Here is a 20,987-nt window from a genome sequence, read left to right as displayed (position 1 = left end):
CTCAGTCCATCGTAGCTTAGCATTCGCTTTAGCTAGGGCCCTGAGTTTTTCATTATTACTTGACCCTGACCTGGGCCCTATAATATACGTTACTGTCAGCCACTCAGTAGTTTAGAACGGGCCCCGAGGTTTCCTGATCAAGGGACGGTGTTAGGAAAGCAGGTTGGCATTTATTGTCATGAATCTTGCCCTGGAGGCAGCTCTGCAGAGTGGTCACTAGCTGGCACAGCCACAAAGTCATAAAATCAGATTTTTAAACCTAACCTTAACCACACTGCTAACCCTAATGCCTAACCCTAACCTTAACCACACTGCTAGTGCTAACCCTAACCTAAAGTGAAGACCAAAAAGCAATTTTTTACAGACAATTTTTACTTTGCAGCTGGCCCATCTAGCGGAAATCTCAGTTCTGCCTCCAGGGCAAAATTCATGACAAACATAAACATGCACCAGGAAACCCCGCTGCTATCTATAATGCATTAGCTGTATTTGCTCAGTGTCTGAATAGGAAGGCTCAACCAGTAGATTTATCAAGCCTCTGGCTAATGCTAAGTGCCTGGGCTTCATTTCCTCAGGAAACATGTGGTCGCAAACCTGGAATAACATCTATGGCATGATGATCCCCTTCCCCGGCAAACCCAATGTGGACGTGACCGATGAAATGGTGGCCAAAGTAAGCTGGTGAAATTTGAGATTTTGTTATTACTGTAGATCCGTTTACATGTAGAACAGTGAGAAATTGTGAGTTGAAAGTTAAGGAATTACATTACTGTATAGCAAAAAACTACATCCAAAAACTCAGTGTTTGTTAAAAATAAAAGCCCAAACTTATCTAGCCTAGTTGAAATCACTTTTACCAAATTATTCCTAATCACTTTAACTCAGGTAAGTCAAAGTTCGTCCATTGGAAGTCTGTTAACATTAGCTTGGCCGTATATACCTGAAATACAACGATTTCCCTCATAGAACTGGAATGCTACTCACATGTTCCGGGTGGCTGAGGAGTTTTTCACCTCCCTCGGCCTCATCAAAATGCCCCAAGATTTCTGGGACAAGTCTATGTTGGAGAAGCCAGAAGGTCGGGAGGTGGTGTGTCATGCATCTGCCTGGGACTTCTACAATAGAAAGGACTTCAGGTGAGCAAGTGGAAATGTAGTTATGGAAATGAACTCAAGGAGTGGAGAAAAGAGAGGGAGGGGATGCGAAAGAAGGTTCCGGTGTCTTCATATGTGATGTTTCCTTACATTCAGGATCAAACAGTGCACCACAGTCAACATGCAGCAGCTTTTCACAGTGCACCACGAGATGGGCCATGTTGAATATTACCTGCAGTACAAGGAACAACCTATAAGCTTCCGCCGCGGTGCTAACCCAGGCTTCCACGAGGCCATTGGTGATGTCATGTCCCTCTCTGTGTCCACACCTAAGCATCTGTCCAGCATCGGCCTATTGTCTAACGCGACCAATGACAACGGTATGCTCCAATTTATTTGCTGCCGGGTTTTGAAGTATATACAATCCATAAAACAATTTCCTTTTGTGGTTAGTAAGTACAGTGTTTCCAAGTAAGTACATTTTACACAGAAATTCTTATTAATAATGAGGAGAGACAAGGGCAATCCCCTATCAGGATATGACTTTATTCAAAACGTATTAAAAAGAAGCCGGTCACACCACACACACACACACACACACACACACGTGAATGGAATGAGTGCTCTGCAATAATGAGGCTGGTCGACCCAACACTCTCGAGCCTGACCTTACAGAGGAATCCTGGTTCTTATACGCCCAGACTAGCTGCAGGGAGCTAGAGTGGAGACCATCAAAACACAGCATTAGTAGCACAGAAATGTCTTACTATCTGTTAACTATTAATATCAAACATCAGGTAAGTGCATCATTTCTCTCTCACATTAGGAAAGTAAGAAAATTCATGAGTAAGTAGTAAGAAAGTAAGTAGCCTAAGTAAGTTATTACGTAACTGAGTTAGTTACTTACATGCTGACCACACCGCTCGTGTTGCAAAATAAATGGACACATACATGTTATTCAATCATTGCACCCACACTGCTCGCGACCTTCGGCATGGTCAGGCCGTAAAATAGAAATTGGTTCTATTTGTGACGCTCAATGCGCTGCAAGTCCGACCTCTCCCATCTCCTCATTGGTTTTTAGGAACATATACCCACGTGGGTGATTGAAAGAGGAATTCCGTTCGGTTGTAGTAATGCTGTAAAGTTGGTTGCCAGCCGCCATATGAAGTCCAAAGAAGAAAAAAAGCCTGAAGGAAGGAGAGATGATGAGGAACTAATTCGGTTTACCGTTTTATCTGTGGATTAATTATCGGAGTAAAAACACTGTCAACCTTGTGCATTTCAGGTAAAATAACAACCCAACGTTTATATACCGGGACAAATTAGCTAGCAACAGCAAGCTAGCTAGCTAAATTGCCATAAATGTTTAGTGGTTTTTGACCTGTCCCCAAATGAATATAATTGGTTCAGAGCTTGTTTTGATATTTCAACCTGAGTGTCCTGAACGCTTCTGGTGTGGGTGAACAAAATGGTGCACGCACGCGCGGATCCGGTTTGGTCAGCATGTTAGTGACTAAGGTACTTAGTTACTTATTGTTGTGGTTATTCTTTTGTGTGTGATTTAATTGGCTTGTTTATTGTAGAGAGTGACATCAACTACCTGCTGAAGATGGCTTTGGAGAAGATGGCCTTCCTTCCCTTTGGCTATCTCATTGACCAGTGGAGATGGAGTGTGTTTAGTGGGCGCACCCCCCCAGAGCGATACAACGCAGACTGGTGGCACCTCAGGTGAGTGGCACGAAAATATTTAACATGAGTTTGTGGAGGGAAATTGTTTATATCCAAAATAATAGTTTCATTATATAAAATGCACTGTTTCAGAAAACACTGTCAATTTGCCTTCCCTTGTTCACTTTTCAAGGACAAAATACCAGGGTATATGTCCTCCCACCAAACGCACAGAGGAGCACATGGACGCTGGAGCGAAATATCACATTCCAGGAAACACCCCATACATCAGGTAGAATTCTTTCAAACCATCTCACTTTTTTCCTCAGATCCATATACAGCAGTATTATTATGGACGATGGATAGTCATTTCTCAACATACACAATAAAAACCACTGAGGGACTATTAATATTACAAATACACATTAATACAAAAATCGATCCTCAAACGCCATCAAATTGACAACATGTTTGATTAACTGTGTCGTTTTCTCTCCTGCAGGTACTTTGTGAGCTTCATTCTGCAGTTCCAGTTCCACAATAAGCTGTGTCAGGCAGCCAATCAGACAGGACCCCTGCACACATGTGACATCTACCAGTCCAAGGAGGCGGGAAAAATGTTAGAGTATGTATACTGTTACACTATGGTGTTACCTGATCAAGTGAGGCGATGAGACACAAAAGATGACCATTGAATATCTTAATGACCCTGTTGAAATACGTTTATCGTTTTTCACATTTTAGACCGTAATTTGAACTGTGTGATATTTTCCCCCTACCTGAATCAATCATAGAGCATTGTCCCTAGACTTGCTAAAGCTAAACCATACAAAGTTAGGGAAATGTGTCATGCCCAATTTACTATAAGTGCGTCTGACTTACAGGACAGTCCTTAAATCCGGAGAATCCAAGCCCTGGGAACAGGTGCTCCAGGAAGCCGTCGGGACAAACAAGATTGACGCCAGCTCCCTGATGGAATACTTTGGTCCCATCATCACATGGTTGGAGGAACAGAATGCAGCAATGCATGAGACCTTGGGCTGGCCTGACTTTAACTGGGTTCCACCCATACCAGAGGGCTACCCCGAGGATATTGGTGAGCCAGTAAATAGGTTTAACCGAAGGAGGATGATATTTCAATAAAATAATGGATATTTCAATCATTTTCAACATGGTTCTTTTGCATTGAAAGTCTGTCCCCCTACTTGGCAAATGGATAAAAAAATGTATCCACTTTAAACAAGAAAATATCAAATTCCGCTTAGAAGATTGCAGGACAAATTTAGGAAAACCTGTCTTAAATCTCTGAATTTTTGTTCCTTTTGTACGTTAATCTTTCGTTTATTTATACTTATGAATTCATTTTATTTTTCATTATGTTCCTTTTCTGACTAATTATGGTGTTACAAAAATCTATATAATTATAATATGAACACTTTGGTTGTTGGTCAAGAATGTCTTTGTTGATTGATTCCACTTACATTTGATGAAATTGTAGACTGCAATTATTATTGTGATTGTTGTAATCGTTATTATTAATGATTGTATTTTTATTTTTTTGGACCTTTTATTTAACTAGGCAAGTCAGTTAAGAACAAATTCTTATTTTCAATGACGGCCTAGGAACAGTGCCTTGTTCAGGGGCAGAACGACAGATTTGTACCTTGTCAGCTCGGGGATTCAATCTTGCAACCTTTCAGTTACTAGTCCAACGCTCTAACCACTAGGCTATCCTGCCGCCCCGAACATGATGATTATTGTAGTTATTAGTGATGGGTATTTTTTCCCTTGTTTGGACATTGCATTTAGAACTCTCATTGTTACAATGTGCATTGAATCATGGGAAAATCAATACAAATATATTTACTTCTCTCTTAAATTGTGTATGGTGACATTGAAAGATGAACTTGCATACAAATTCAAGCTATACTCGCTTAAGTTTGAATCGGGCCACGGTCACATAGCCATGTAGCTTGAGCTACGGAAGCGATTCTACTTTACTTGTACCTTTCTCTCTATACCCAGACATGATTGCAGATGAGGTGCAGGCGAAGAATTTCCTGGAGGAGTACAACAGCACTGCGGAAGTGGTCTGGAATGCCTACATTGAGGCATCGTGGGCCTACAACACTGATATCAATGAGAAGAACAGGCAGAACATGGTAACAGTTGTCTGGTGTCTGAATGGAGCAGCTTTCATTTATACTGTACACATAGGCAACTAACCCACAAATTGCTCTCAGTATTTCTGAAACATGGTTCGGAGGAGCTACAGGATGAGCAGGCTTTTGTTCTAGCCCACCACTAACACACTTGATTCTACGGCTCAACCTGCACCTTTTCTGGCACATTTCTTGCGCTTGGACAAACCAATTTTGACGAGTGTGTTGTTTACTCTGTCTCCAGCTGCAGAAGAATTTGGACATGTCTAACCACACACTGACCTACGGAAAGGAGGCCCGCAAGTATGACACCACAGACTTCCAGGATGAGGCCGTGAAGCGTATCTTGAATAAACTCGGTGACATTGAAAGGGCCGGACTTCCCGACGAGGAACTGAAAGAGGTAAGAATTAGCTGAATGCTTTTATTGACCCAAGACCTTCAAATGATCCCCTATTCACACACTAAATCAAGAGCAACATTTTTTTTTTTAAATCACACATTATATTGACCTCAATGTTTAATGAAATTATTCTAAAGCAATTTAATAAGTAGGCCTATTAACAAAACTTGAATCCGCATTGGGCAGTTGCAAGTTCTTATGCCGTTGGTCATTGTTTTTCGCTTAGTACAACAATTTGCTGGCCAACATGGAGACCAAGTACAGTGTGGCTGAGGTGTGCAGAGCCAATGGGACCTGCCATCCACTGGACCCAGGTAAGATCACACAATATATTTGCCCAATCCCATGCCTGGTTCAGTGTTTTAAAAAAAAAAAAAATTACATCATATATATATATATATATATAAAATACTATCATCTGGAGAAAAAGTTGACAAAAGAGGTGACATGACTAACTCGTAAGGAATTCCACTTTCCCAGGGGATTTCAATCAGAGATGGAGTCTTGATCTTGCGGTCCTGGTCTGGGTCCTAATACACTGGGTCTTGGTCTCAGACAAAACCATAGTTTATATTGTTCTTTTACATAAAAAAATATATATATATATTTTGTTCTTTTACATTTATTGGTCTCGTCATGGTCTTGATACACTGGTTCTGGGTCTCAAGAGGTTGGGTTTTGGTCTGGGTCTGGTCTTGGTTTGGGTCTCGAGAGTTCTGGGCCTGGTTTCCCTTTAGCGATGGAACGCAGGCTTATGAGTGTTTTAACGATGCATTGTTCTTACAATGGCCGAAGATGAAACATGCGTTTCGCAAAACACCACGCAGATAGAACGTTCTTTAAGTGCGTCGTTAGGGCATGTGTTGATATTGATAGGATCCAAAGAAAGGCATAGCTGCTCTCAGATCAGCTTTCTCCATTCACATCTTGCCGTAACATTATAATAATTCCACAATACTGATTACGAATAAGCTCCAAGAGATACAGTTGAAGTCAGATGCAGGGCTCTCCAGAGGGTGGTGCGGTCAGCCCAACGCATCACCGGGGGCACACTGCCAGCACCCGGTGTCACAGGAAGGCCAAGAAGATCGTCAATGTCCTCAGCCACCCGAGCCACAGCCTGTTCACCCCATTACCATCTAGAAGGCGGAGATCAAAGCTGGGACGGAGAGACTGAAAACAGCTTCTATCTCCAGGCCATCAGACTGTTAAATCAGACTGTTAGTTCCCTGTAGCTCAGTTGGTAGAGCATGTTTGCAACACCTGGTGTTTTCAACACCAGGGTTTTGGGTTTGATTCTCATGGGGGGCCAGCACAGGAGAAAAAAAATGAATGAAATGTATGCATTCACTACTGTAAGTCGCTCTGGATAAGAGCGTCTGCTAAATGACTAAAATGTACATACACATTTTTCAACGACTACACAAATTTGTTAACAAACTATAGTTTAGGCAAGTCAGTTAGGACATCTACTTTGTGCATGACAAGTAATTGTTCCAACAATTGTTTACAGACAGATTATTTCACTGTATCACAATTCCAGTGGGTCAGAAGTTTACACACACTAAGTTGACTGTGCCTTTAAACAGCTTGGGAAATTCCAGAAAATGATGTCATGGCTTTAGAAGCTTCTGATAGGCTAATTGACATCATTTGAGTTAACTGGAGGTGTACCTGTGGATGTATTTCAAGGCCTACCTTCAAACTCAGTGCCTCTTTGCTTGACATCATGGGAAAAACAAAAGAAATCAGCCAAGACCCCAGAAAGAAAATTGTTGACCTCCACAAGTCTGGTTCATGCTTGGGAGCAATTTCCAAATGCCTGAAGATACCACGTTCATCTGTACAAACAATAGTAGGCAAGTATAAACACCATGGGACCACGCAGCCGTCATACCGCTCAGGAAGGAGATGCGTTCTGTCTCCTAGAGATTAACTTACTTTGGTGCGAAAAGTGCAAATCAATCCCAGAACAACAGCAAAAGGACCTTGTGAAGATGATGGAGGAAACGGGTACAAAAGTATCTATATCCACAATAAAACGAGTCCTATATCGACATAACCTGAAAGGCCGCTCAGCAAGGAAGAAGCCACTGCTCCAAAACCGTCATAAAAAAAGCCAGACTATGGTTTGCAACTGCACATGTGGACAAAGATCGTACTTTTTGGAGAAATGTCCTCTTGTCTGATGAAACAAAAATAGAACTGCTTGGCCATAATGACCATCATTATGTTTGGAGGAAAAAGGGGGAGGCTTGCAAGCCAAAGAACACCATCCCAACCGTGAAGCACGGGGCTGGCAGCATCATGTTGTGGGGGTGCTTTGCTGCAGGAGGGACTGGTGCACTTCACAAAATAGATGGCAACATGAGGTAGGAAAATTATGTGGGTATATTGAAGCAACATCAAGACATCAGTCAGGAAGTTAAAGCTTGGTCGCAAATGGGTCTTCCAAATGGACATTGACCACAAGCATACTTCCAAAGTTGTGGTAAAATGGCTTAAGGACAACAAAGTCAAGGTATTGGAGTGGCCATCAAAGCCCTGACCTCAATCCTACAGAAAATTTGTGGGCAGAACTGAAAAAGCGAGTGCGAGCAATGAGGCCTGCAAACCCGACTCAGTTACACCAGCTCTGTCAGGAGGAATGGGTCAAAATTCACTCAACTTATTGTGGAAAGCTTGTGGAAGGCGACCTGAAACGTTTGACCCAAGTTAAACAATTTAAAGGCAATGCTACCAAATACTAATTGAGTGTATGTAAACTTCTGAGCCACTGGGAATGTGATGAAAGAAATAAAAGCTGAAATAAATCACTATTATTCTGACATTTCTCATTCTTAAAATAAAAGGGGTGATCTTAACTGACCTAAAACAGGGAATTTTTACTAGGATTAAATGTCAGGAATTGTGAAACTGAGTTTTAAAATGTATTTGGCTAAGGTGTATGTAAACTTCCGACTTCAACTGTATATTATCACCTACATGGCTGCAAATAGCTTATTCTAGCCTAATGCATATCCTACCCTATAATAACACACTAAAATCGTAGATATGGCACATCATTGAGCACGTTACACCATGAAATGTATTGAGGCAAAACATTTGAGCCTACCATTAGCAAAATAGAACTCAATTGAATGAACATGAAATTGATTTCAATATGATTGAAATACTGAGCATACCAAACATTAGGAACGCCTTCCTAATATTGAGTTGCAGTCCCCCCCCCCCCCTCCCCCCCCCCCTTTTGCCCGTCAGAACAGCCTCAATTCGTCATGGACTCTACAAGGTGTCAAGCATTCCACAGGGATGCTGGCCCATATTGACTCCAATGCTTCACAGTTGTGTCAAATTGGCTGGATGTCCTTTGGGTGGTGGACAAATCTTGATGCACACAGGAAACTATTGAGCGTGGAAAACCAAGCAGCGTTTCAGTACTTGACACAAACCGGTGCGCCTGGCACCTACTACCATACCCCGTTCAAAGTCACTTTTTTTGCCTTGCCCATTCACCCTCTGAATGGCACACATTCTCAATTGTCTCAAGGCTTAAAAATCTCCCCTTCATCTACACTGATTTGAAGTGGATTTAACAATTGACATCAATAAGGGATAATGGCTTTCACCTGGTCAGTCATGTTCTTAATGTTTTCTATACACACAGTGTATAATGCAGTCATCTGTTTTTATTTGAAGCATAATTGTATTCTTCACTTGTTTGTAACAATTGCAAAGACATTGGCAACTTTGTATTTGTAGTCAACTTCTGAAGTTATCAGCGGTCACAGAGAGACAGAAACAACTTGATTTTATTTTTTATGGAGATCTTCTCTGTATAAAATGACATAGAAGGGCAAAAATGTATCTAATGACACTGTTCTACAAGTGTTTAAGTGCAAGTGTAATAACGAGGGTTTTGGGAAACAGCTCTGAGATTTAATGATGCTCCTATGAAGGTTCTTACGATAAACTTAGTCTTAAGATGCTTTTGGGAAACCGGTCCCTGGTCTTGACTCCATCTCTGGTTTCAGACCTCCAGAAGATCATGGCTGAGTCCAGAGACTACAATGAGCTGTTGTTCGCCTGGCAGGGCTGGAGAAATGCCTCTGGCAGAGAACTGCGACAGGACTACAAGAGATATGTGCAACTGGCCAACAAAGCTGCCGCTCTTAACGGTAAGGTCTTCAAAAATAACAGACCCATTCCTAAAGACATTTCAACTTCCCAACTGCCAGCATCTGTCTTCTAATTGGTGAGGGCAGGTTTCAAGTGCAAACACAAATAAAATAGGTGATGGGGGAAGCCTTGTCAGTTTCTGCTAATTACTTGTGTGCTATTCTGGCACTGAATTCCCCCTCACCCTAATGCTGTCTGTTCATACTGTAGGACACTCTGACAATGGGGCGTTCTGGCGCTCCCTGTACGAGACCCCCTCCTTTGAAGAGGATCTGGAGCGTCTGTGGAAGGAGCTGGAGCCCCTCTATCTCAATGTGCACGCCTATGTGCGCAGGTCTCTCTACAGGAAGTATGGAGGCAAACACATCAACCTGAAGGGACCCATCCCTGCCCATCTTCTAGGTGAGACTGTCAGAATTCAGCATGGATTTCAGCACCAAAGGCCAAAACTCCTTTTACATTATGTATGACCATTGATGTTCTGCTGTTTTGTGGATGTTTTTTGGGGAATCATCTGGATTTCGTTTGCTTTTAGAAGCATTGCACGTGACAGTGTGTGTGACAGGCTAGTGATTGACCTGGCTTTGAATCTAAATCCACTGGTTTGAGCTCTGTCGGTGGTGCAAGGCTGGAATATACAGTAGCTTATCTGTTTAACATTTTGTTCAGTTATGGATAAAACAGCACAGCCATGTTTCTCTTGTCCTATCAGGCAACATGTGGGCGCAGACCTGGTCTGGCATCATGGACTTGGCCATTCCGTACCCCGATGCCACACAAGTAGACGCCACACCAGCCATGATAGCCAAGGTAAGAAGACTGTCACCACTGCAGGTTTTTCTGTTTAAGGGCTGTATATTATGGAGTTTCCATGTGACCGGACCAGGGAAACCTTTTTGGGGTTTTCTCCACAGGGCTGGAATGCCACCAGGATGTTCCAAGAGTCAGACAACTTCTTCACTTCTCTGGGGCTATTGCCCATGCCTCCAGAGTTCTGGGCCAAGTCCATGCTAGAGAAACCCAATGATGGACGCAACGTGGTATGCCATGCCTCCGCCTGGGACTTCTACAACCGCAACGACGTCAGGTACTTTGGAGGGACGTAGAGTCTGTGGCTTCCTTAGAACATTACAATGCCAGAAACCTTGTTAAGAGCTTTGGAACTTTTGGTCTAATAACTTGGCTATTGGAACTGACATGTACTTGGTTGCAGGTTTGAGTACCACCCAAGCTACCCCCCACCCATAGTCTTTGTTTTTCACCTTTCAAGATGTGTTAGCATTCCCCATGAAAAACAAAGATCACAGCCCCTTTTGACCATTAAAATGATGAATTCTTATCCTTCATTTCCAGGATCAAACAGTGCACCGTGATAACCATGGATGACCTCATCACCGTGCACCATGAGATGGGTCATGTGCAGTACTTCCTGCAGTACAAGGACCAACCTATTTCCTTCCGCGACGGCGCCAACCCAGGCTTCCACGAGGCCATTGGTGATGTGCTGGCCCTGTCCGTCGCCACTCCCAAGCATCTAAAGGAGATTGGTTTACTGGATGTGGTGGAGGACAACCCAGGTGAGCGCATACTAATGAAATGTTTTGACTCTAGCCAGGTTTTTCGCTCTCATAAATGAGGAAAATAACTAACCCTTTGACAATTTCAATTCACTACTAAGACCTTCTGCCAACCAGAAAAAAAGGGTTATGTGGTGACAGTGCAGCTTCAGCCATAGCATTAACAAAACATTTTATTTTAAAGCAATCTGTGTGATGAACATAAATTAACTAGCTATATTGTGATTGCACTATCCACTCTAAACATGAATGTATCTGTTCATTTCCAGAGAGTATGATCAATTACCTCATGAGCATCGCCCTGGACAAAATTGCCTTCCTGCCCTTCGGTTACTTGATGGACCAGTGGAGGTGGAAAGTGTTTGATGGACGCATCTCTCAAGAGGAGTACAACAAGGAATGGTGGAACATGAGGTAGACTGCTACAAAATAAAAATGGAAAAATAAAAATACTTTTAAGGGAGGATGGAGAAGGGGGTTATTCACTATCTCATCTATGTAAAAGTAACAAAAATACTATTTCTTTGTACGGTCTGTCCCTTCCAGAATGAAGTACCAGGGCTTGTGTCCACCTGTGGCCCGCACTGAGCAGGACTTTGACCCAGGTGCAAAGTTCCACATCCCTGCTAATGTGCCCTATGTCAGGTGCGTTGTCTGAGGTTTATTACTCTAACTAGGATACATCTCTTAGGGAGGAAGCTAAAGGAACGTTTGATGAAATCAGTGGCGCAACGCACATACAGAAAACAGTGAATCAAGCATTCAACTGTAAACCACCAACTTTCATTTGATCACTTTTCTGTCTTGTTCATAAAAACACAAGTGGGCCTACGTTGGGTTTACCGATATTCTCATCGTGTCGATCAATAGATTTAGATGGCATTCATAAAAACAGAGCGTTTTGTATGTGGGATGCAGTGGGAACGTCATGTGACGGAGTGTCTTCCTATCAGGTACTTCGTGAGCTTCATCATCCAGTTCCAGTTTCATCAGGCTCTGTGTGACGCCACCGGACATGTAGGCCCTCTCCACCAATGTGATATCTATCGCTCCAAAGAGGCAGGGAAACTTCTAGGGTCAGTAATGAACACCCTCAAACGAGTAGCATTCTATCGCCATGACAAGCACTGTCAATCTTTTTAATGTGATAGATGTCGTTTATGTAAATGTGTTAGAAGTTGTCGTTCAGATATGCGGAAGTGTTGTATAGTGTATATAAACTTTTGCATCTGAAACATTTGTTTGACTGTAGAAAAATAGTCGGTCTTTCTGATACTCTTGGAATGACTGTTTCATCCATTTCCTGTGTTTTGCAGTGACGTGATGAAGCTGGGTTTTAGTAAGCCCTGGCCTGAAGCGATGGCTATGATCACTGGAGAGCCTACCATGTCCGCCAAGCCACTGGTACAGTACTTCAAACCTCTCACTGATTGGCTGGAGGCAGAGAACAACAAGAATGGCGAGGTCAGAGGCTGGCCTGAATATGACTGGAAACCACCAAGTAAGTCTGATAGCCAGGCCTGCCCTACCGTACCTCCTTTATCCAAATAAAATGGTTAAATAAAATTTGGCGACTGAATTTGTTGTTGCTATGACACTTAAACTATGTATTTTTAGCCCATTTAAAAGTTTAAATTACCCCCCAAAATTATTGAATTAAATGAAATACAGCTCGTAATTATGACGAATGGTTTTAGACCTATCATGAAGTGCACGTCTCGTTTTACCCACCCTCAGTGGGGCTGGACCCAAATGGATGCATCCAGTTTTCTGGGGAAATGGAAAGAGCGCTTGTAATGTGACTTCTGCTTTTGGACGTTAACAAGGCGACACTCCATCTTAACTCCTCCTCCACATTTACTGGATTGGTTGAACAGTGCAGAAGAGAATCTCTCTAAAAAAATTCCCCCAACAGTTTCAGGTGTTTCTTTTATACCTGCTACGTTAGGTTACTTTTTACTGATTCAAATGAATAGTGGGTGGAGCGTTAGGTAAAGTGCGCGATTGTTCGGAATGTCAAGTTCGTTGTAAATTTGTCTCACACAATCAATTGTGTTAAGGGCCATCCACAGCAAGGACGATAAACTATACACGTTGGCGAGCATCCACACTAGAGAAAAGTTTATCGTTCTACAGTACACCTGTCAATCAGCTGATCAACGCATCAGTTGGTATTTCTTTTTTGGGGGGGGGGGGGGGGGGGGGGGGGGGTCTACTAAGCTAACATATGGATTTGCTTTAAGATGGTCATGCCATGAATCATTTGATTTACAATTTTAGGTATTCTCCCCCAAAAATGTAACATGGCCAGATAAGAAAGTTCAGGAAATCATTTTGATTTGACACATTTCACCCCTTATTTTTGTTGGCACAACTACCTCCATACTTCCATTCATTTGTATGGGTTACCCTCAGACGAGTCCCGTGACGTGTTGGAGTCATCGTTCCATGGAGGGGTCATATTAGTGTGTAGGCCAAACCATTTGGACGCTACAGACGTTTGTGAGAAGACTGATTTTCGGGATGTCTAATGGTCTGACAACCACCGCTATAGATCTATCATCTACCACCACAGATGCAGAATGCTGACAGAGATTACTTTTTTCATGGTGCATCCGCCTTATCTTAAACTGACAGATTTTGATGGGGATTGTTTTCTGTTACTTAGATTGGCAGACGGGTGAATCAGACTCTTAAGGATTAAATGTAGTGTTGATAGGCACGTTAAGGAGTACACACAACGTGGGTGTTGATGTTCAGTCACCTGCCGACATGGCAGTCACGTTTGCAATCTAGAAAATCACCTAGACTTACCATGCTGCTTCCTCGTTATTGGATTGTACTTTCATGTCACGTACAGAATACTGGCGACAAAGTGGATACAGACTAGAATGGTAGAAGATTCATGAGTAAAATGCCAAAGTGGAGTTTCCTCTATCGTCGCGATCATGGCGGAGTTTGCTGATGAAAAGAATAGCTCCTGGGAGGAGTACGTTGAAAGGCTGGAATGTTTTGAGGCTAATGAAATTGATAATGGTGAAAATAAATGGAGCTGTGCTGCTGAGTGCGGACCTCCCTACTGCAAAGAGTTATGATGATGCCCACCTATGTGACAGAGCTGGCCATACCCCGTGCACATCAAGATGTTCAAATAACTGGACTGATGAAGATTGTCAGAATTTAATAAATATTTTAGGCTTATAGAACAGATGGGTTTAAAGAGGTTAAAACACAGGCCATGCTAAAAGCTTAATTAAAATAACAAAAACCTTTCCTGCAGAGTATATAGCATGTCTACCTCTTCCAAGCATTTATTTTCCCACTGTTCAAAACAGACCACCTTTCAAGACACAAACCAATTAAGATCAGCTATGGCCAATTACTAGCAATGGCCAACACACCTGAACACACTGAAATTGACAAGACAAACTACTGACTGTTGAGGATGAAGTTGATGGTAAATGTATACATCACAGGAGGCTGCTGAGGAAAGTTCACAATAATGGCTGGAATGGAGTGAATGGTATCAAACATGGAAACCATGTTTGAGTTCAAAACCATTCAATTTACGCCGTTCCAGGTGTTACTATGAGCCCATCCTCCCCAATTAATCTGCCACCAACCTCCTGTGGTATACATATGGAATGGTTTGAATAATGAAACTGTTTTGGACCCAAATAAAATACAAGTAACAATCACATTTGAAAAAGGTATAAGATGCATTAAATGCAATAAAATGCCATCTTCACAGCCTACTTCATTCACCCTGAAGGCCCGGTCCTTCTCCAACAGTGTCTGGAGCATGTAATGGAGGACTGACCCAGGCTCTAGATGTTCACTGATTAGTGAAGAAACTTACCATGCATTGTGGCCTGATGAGCCACCAGACCTTTTGCAAGACAATGAAGTGTTAAGGCAATGATCACAGGTCCAGTTAGAGGTGCGGGGTAGGATTTTTGTGGACGTGAGCTATCGAGGCAACCACAGAAGGCTACCCCTGTTCGTCATCCAGGGCTCAGGTGCCAGTTTACTGGGCCCTGACTGGTTTGAGCCTTGGCCATCGAGGTCACAGGGGTTTATCACATGCAAAACGTTTTGGATTTGAGTAGAAAGGAGGAATAAGAAGCTTTCCAGGGGCAGGGGGTCCCTGTGTCCATAGGCATCGACCCTAAGGTGTCACCTAAGTTTTCTTTTTTTTAAACATACCCAGTACCCTTCACTCTCCAGCTGAAGATCGATGAGGCTCTGGATAAACTGGTGGCTCAGGGGGTTTATAAGCCAGTGGAGTACTCTAAGCCTGCATTTAGATTGGCAGCCCAATTCTGATCTTTTTTCACTAATTGGTCTTTTAACCAATCAGATCTGATGTTTAAAGAGCTGATGTGATTGGTCAAAAGACCAATTAGTGGTAAAAAATCTAGATTGGGCTGCCTGTGTGAACACAGCCTTTTGTGGGCTATACCAATTGTGCCTGTGGCCAAGAAGGATGGTAGCTTCAAGATATGTGCGGACTTTCGCGGCACAGTGAATACCGCAGTATTCTGAACTCTTGGCTGATGCGCAGCTGGGTAAAGAGGCCCATGCAACAACAAAAAATCTGTCAAGAAGTTCCATTAGTGTTTGGCAGGTCGCCATTCTGTGGTCTGTACTGACCATAACCCTTGAATGAGTAGTGTTTTCCTTAATTTTGACTATTTTCTACATTGTAGAATAATAGTGAAAACATCAAAACTATGAAAATAACACATATGGAATCATGTAGTAAACAAAAAAGTTTTAAACAAATCTAAATATATTTTAGATTCTTCAAAGTAGCCACCCTTTGCCTTGACTACAGCTTTGCAAACTCTTGGCATTCTCTCAATCAGCTTCATGAGGAATGCTTTTCCAACAGTCTTGAAGGAGTTCCCACATATGCTGAGCACTTGTTGGCTGCTTTTCCTTCACTCTGCGGTCCAACTCATCCCAAACCATCTCAATTGGGTTGAGGTCAGGTGATTGTGGAGGCCAGGTATTCTGATGTAGCACTCCATCACTCTCCTTGGTCAAATAGCACAAACCTTACACAGCCTGAAGGTGTATTTTGGGTCATTGTCCTGTTGAAAAACAAATGATAGTCACACTAAGCACAAACCAGATGGGATTTTGTATCCCTGAAGAATGCTGTGGTAGCCATGCTGGTTAAGTATGCCTTGAATTCTAAATACATCACTGACAGTGTCACCAGCAAAGCACCATCACACCTCCTCCTCCATGCTTCACGGTGGGAACCACACATGTGGAAATCATCCGTTCATCTACGTTGCGTCTCACAAAGACACGGCGATTGGAACCAAAAATGTCACATTTGGACTCAACAGACCAAAGGATAGATTTCCTCCGGTCTAACGTCCATTGCTCGTGTTTCTTGGCCCAAGCAAGTCTCTTCTTATTATTGGTGTCCTTTAGTAGTGGTTTATTTGCAGCAATTCAACCATGTAGGCCTGATACACACAGTCTCCTCTGAACAGTTGATGTTGAGATATGTCTGTTACTTGAACTCTGAAGCGTTTATTTGGGCTGCAATCTGAGGTGCAGTTAACTCTAATGAACTTATCCTCTGCAGCAGAAGTAACTCTGGGTCTTCCTTTCCTGTGGGGGTCCTCATGAGAGCCAGTTTCATCATAATGCTTGATGGCGACTGCACTTGAAGAAACTTTCAAAGTTCAAGAAATGTTCCGTATTGACTGACCTTCATTTCTTAAAATAATGGACTGTCATTTAACAAGGCACGCTGGTTAATTGAAATGAATTCCAGGTGACTACCTCATGAAGCTGGTTGAGAAAATGCCAAGCGGGTGCAAAGCTGTCAAGGCAAAGGGTGGCTACTTTGAAGAAACCAGGCCTTCAGGGTGAAGTTTAACACTTTTTTGTTTGTTACTACATTATTTCATATGTGTTATTTCATAGTTTTGATGTCTTCACTATTCTACAATGTAGAAAATAGTAAAAATAAAGAAAAACCCTGGAACGAGTAAGGTTCTGTATTTATTTTCCTAGTCAACCTTGTGTTCTCTTTTGTTGTGTTCTTGAACATAGCCCTGTTTCTTTGTGTTCTTGAACGTAGCCCTGTCTTTCATTTTTGTTCATTGATTTCACCTGTGTTAGTTACTAACCTGGTCTCATCAGCTCCTTATTTAGTCCAGATCATTCTGTTTGTGTCTTTGTGAAGTATTGTTAGTTTTGACTCTACTAAGCCTTTTCCAAGCTCGTTTGTGAAAACCAGTTATAGCCTTCAGTCCTAGTTTTGATTCACCTGCCTGTCTGCCTACCTGTGTATGACCATTGCCTGCCTGTGACCGTGATTCCTAAACACCTGCCGCGCTCTGTGCGTGAATCTACACCTTTTTCTCCCTGAGTATTCATTACAAAGAACAAAAATGAAAGACAGGGCTACGTTCAAGAACACAATGAAACAGGACACAAGGTTGACTAAGAAAATAAATACTGAACCTTACAATGAGTAGGTGTGTCCAAACTTTTGACTGGTACTGTATACACACATATGCATACTGTACATACATGCATATATGAATATACATACTTGTTGTGTATTAGGTATAGTGGTGACGGGCACGTTAAGCGCACTCCCCTATATAGCATGCGTGCACTGTGGGTGTTGCAGTTCAAAGTCACCTGCTGACATGTTTTCTACCTGCACAATCTAGTAAATAGCCTAAACTTACCCTGCTGCCTCCTCGCGTCCTTGTTATTGGAAAATACTTTCATCATGTCATAATACTGCCCACCGGAAATAAACTGTAAACAGAGCTTTCAGGGTGAGTGCATTTTCATAGTGATAAGTGAAAATAATAGGCTACTTCCATGTGGCCTACGTGTACTGAAAAATAATATACGTAGAAACGTATATTTAAATGCAACATTTCAACGACAAACGCCTGCTGTTTAGCCTGCGCATATTTTACAGCATGCCATTGCTTGCCTTATTGCTCAAGTGGTTTGCAAGTGATTACCATTTTTTCTTATAGTTGTGAATTCATTTGGATCTTCTTTTTCACTGTGCTCATCATCTCTATGGCTGTCCAGGGCAACCATTTGTAATGCATCAGTACCACAATGTCATCATCACCGCCAAACGCCAGTGATCACACAAACGCACTCTCTATCCTCAACTTTCCCCAACAGTTCATTTGGCCTATGCTTACGTGGCCTATAGCCTATTGAACAGCCGGAAGAGAGAAGATAGAGATGTGTGGCCAAAATATCAAGCTAAATATTTGCTAGTTATTAGGCCATTCATTAGCTAAATATTAGGGCTATAAATATTTCACCTGTCAAAGAGCAAGAAACAAAAGTTAACAGATTATGAAATCTGCATTCCTCCATGCAGATCTCTGCTGTCCCCAGGCACGCAAAGCTCTTCTATTGAATAGTCCTACATTTTTAGACAATACCATTTATTGTACCTAGGCTACAACATTGTTATCAAGTGAGTACATTTGTTGTCTAGACTGTAAACTGCAGTGATGTACTAGGCTAATTTGAATAACCGCTCGAACGTCCTCTTTTTGAATGCATGTTTCATGCGGAAACGGCATACAGCCTAGGTCTGATTACGCAACTATTTGGATCAGTTGCGTGTCTGTTCTCGACAGTTCACCAGATCATCAGTCTCCCAAGTCGTCCTATAATAAATGCTGCCACCAATATGCTCACATGTGGCATGTCCAGTTATTCAGGAAAGCTCACCGTGCGTTCTGCCTACTCATCACTCCCACACTACTGGAATCTCTCCTGGATAGGCTAGTAGTAGTAAATCAAATGCTTGAAGTGTACAACAAGCTATTGTAGTCTAGCTTTTCCTGAGGTTCCAATAGCTAACAGGAATATCTGTAGCTGAGAGGTAAACTTTTGTACTTATAGTGGCTGCCACGCCCCCCCCCCCCCCCAGGGGCCATAACTGGGGTTGGTCCATATCTTTTCAGGGTACATACATCTACAGTTGAAGTTAGAAGTTTACATACACCTTAGCCAAATACATTTAAACTCAGTTTTTCACAATTCCTGACATTTAATCCTAGTAAAAATTCCCTGCCTTAGGTCAGTTAGGATCACCACTTTATTTTAAGAATGTGAAATGTCAGAATAATAGAAGATAGAATGATTTATTTCAGCTTTTATTTCTTTCATCACATTCCCAGTGGGTCAGAAGTTTACATTCACTCAATTAGTATTTGGTAGCATTGCCTTTAAATGGTTTAACTTGGGTCAAACGTTTCGGGTAGCCTTCCACAAGTATCCACAATAAGTTGGGTTAATTTTGGCCCATTCCTCCTGACAGAGCTGGTGTAACTGAGTCGGGTTTGTAGGCCTCCTTGTGCGCACGTGCTTTTTCAGTTCTGCCCACAGATTTTCTATAGGATTGAGGTCAGGGCTTTGTGATGGCCACCCTAATACCTTGACTTTGTTGTCCTTAAGCCATTTTGCCACAACTTTGGAAGTATGCTTGGGGGTCATTGTCGATTTGGAAGACCCATTTGCGACCAAGCTTTAACTTCCTGACTGATGTCTTGATGTTGCTTCAATATATCCACATAATTTTCCTCCTCATGATGCCATCTATTTTGTGAAGTGCACCAGGTCCTCCTGAAGCAAAGCACCCCCACAAAGTGATGCTGCCACCCCCGTGATTCACGGTTAGGATGGTGTTGTTCGGCTGCAAGCTTCCCCCTTTTTCCTCCAAACTTAACGATGGTCATTATGGCCAAGCAGTTCTATTTTTGTTTCATCAGACCAGAGGACATTTCTCCAAAAAGTACGATCTTTGTACCTTCAGGAGTTTGGAAATTGCTCCCAAGGATGAACCAGACTTGTGGAGGTCTAGATTTGTTTTTCTGAGGTCTTGGTTGATTTCTTTTGATTTTCCCATGATGTCAAGCAAAGAGTCACTGAGTTTGAAGGTAGGCCTTGAAATACATCCACAGGTACACCTCCAATTGACTCAAATGATTTCAATTAGCCTATCAGAAGCCACTGGAATTGTGACCCACTGGAATTGTGATACAGTGAAATAATTTGTCTGTAAAGAATTGTTGGAAAAATGACTTGTGTCATGACTTGCCAAAACTATAGTTTGTTAACAAGACATTTGTGGAGTTGTTGAAAAACAAGTTTTAATGACTCCAACCTAAGTGTATGTAAATGTCTGACTTCAACTGTACTTTGTGCCAAATTTTGTACAGTTGACTATTGATTCCACATTTTCAGCACATTTTCATACTAGCGTGCACCAATAGTATACTAAAGAGAGATTATACAGTGCATCAATCTACACACAATAACCCATTATGACAAAGCAAAAACAGGTTTTTAGAAATGTTTGTAAATGTATTAAAAATACAAAACTGAAATATATTTATGTAAGTATTCAGACCCTTTCCTCAGTACTTTGTTGAAGCACCTTTGGCAGCAATTACAAACTTGAGTCTTCTTGGGAATGACGCTACAAGCTTGGCACACCTGTATTTGGGGAGTTTCTCCCATTCTACTCTGCAGCTCTGAAGCTCTGTCTGGTTTGATGGGGAGCGCTGCTGCACAGCTATTTTCAGGTCTCTTCAAAAATATTCAAGTCTGGGCTCTGGCAGGTCCACTGAAGGACATTCAGAAAGTTGTCCCGAAGCCACTCCTACGTTGTCTTGGCTGTGTGCTTAGGGTCGTTGTCCTGTTGGAAGGTGAGCTTTCGCCCCAGGCTGAGGTCCTGAGCGCTCTGGAGCAGGTTTTCATCAACGATCTCTCTGTACTTTGCTCCATTTATCTTTCCCTCGACCCTGACTAGTCTCCCAGTCCCTGCTGCTGAAAAACATCCCCACAACATGATGCTGCCACCACCATGCTTCACCGT

General features: G+C 42.3%; 1 protein-coding gene across 1 annotated transcript in view; it reads left to right on the top strand.

Annotated features, from left to right (window-relative positions):
* LOC106579262 (angiotensin-converting enzyme) overlaps nucleotides 1-20,987 on the top strand; it is a 38,864-nt gene that overhangs the window by 12,743 nt on the left and 5,134 nt on the right. The window contains exons 6-24 of the mRNA XM_014159018.3: nucleotides 576-673; nucleotides 967-1,136; nucleotides 1,251-1,474; nucleotides 2,681-2,825; nucleotides 2,959-3,057; nucleotides 3,268-3,390; nucleotides 3,650-3,861; nucleotides 4,791-4,927; nucleotides 5,172-5,330; nucleotides 5,557-5,644; nucleotides 9,365-9,508; nucleotides 9,720-9,911; nucleotides 10,222-10,319; nucleotides 10,424-10,596; nucleotides 10,863-11,086; nucleotides 11,356-11,500; nucleotides 11,633-11,731; nucleotides 12,040-12,162; nucleotides 12,403-12,587. Of these exons, the coding sequence (XP_014014493.2) occupies nucleotides 576-673; nucleotides 967-1,136; nucleotides 1,251-1,474; nucleotides 2,681-2,825; nucleotides 2,959-3,057; nucleotides 3,268-3,390; nucleotides 3,650-3,861; nucleotides 4,791-4,927; nucleotides 5,172-5,330; nucleotides 5,557-5,644; nucleotides 9,365-9,508; nucleotides 9,720-9,911; nucleotides 10,222-10,319; nucleotides 10,424-10,596; nucleotides 10,863-11,086; nucleotides 11,356-11,500; nucleotides 11,633-11,731; nucleotides 12,040-12,162; nucleotides 12,403-12,587 (2,838 nt within the window). The remainder of the gene's footprint in view (nucleotides 1-575; nucleotides 674-966; nucleotides 1,137-1,250; nucleotides 1,475-2,680; nucleotides 2,826-2,958; nucleotides 3,058-3,267; nucleotides 3,391-3,649; nucleotides 3,862-4,790; nucleotides 4,928-5,171; nucleotides 5,331-5,556; nucleotides 5,645-9,364; nucleotides 9,509-9,719; nucleotides 9,912-10,221; nucleotides 10,320-10,423; nucleotides 10,597-10,862; nucleotides 11,087-11,355; nucleotides 11,501-11,632; nucleotides 11,732-12,039; nucleotides 12,163-12,402; nucleotides 12,588-20,987) is intronic.

This window comes from Salmo salar, chromosome 19 (assembly GCF_965601325.2).
Source record: "Salmo salar chromosome 19, fSalSal1, whole genome shotgun sequence".
NCBI lineage: Eukaryota > Metazoa > Chordata > Actinopteri > Salmoniformes > Salmonidae > Salmo > Salmo salar.
This window is presented reverse-complemented; position numbering and strand designations above follow the sequence as displayed.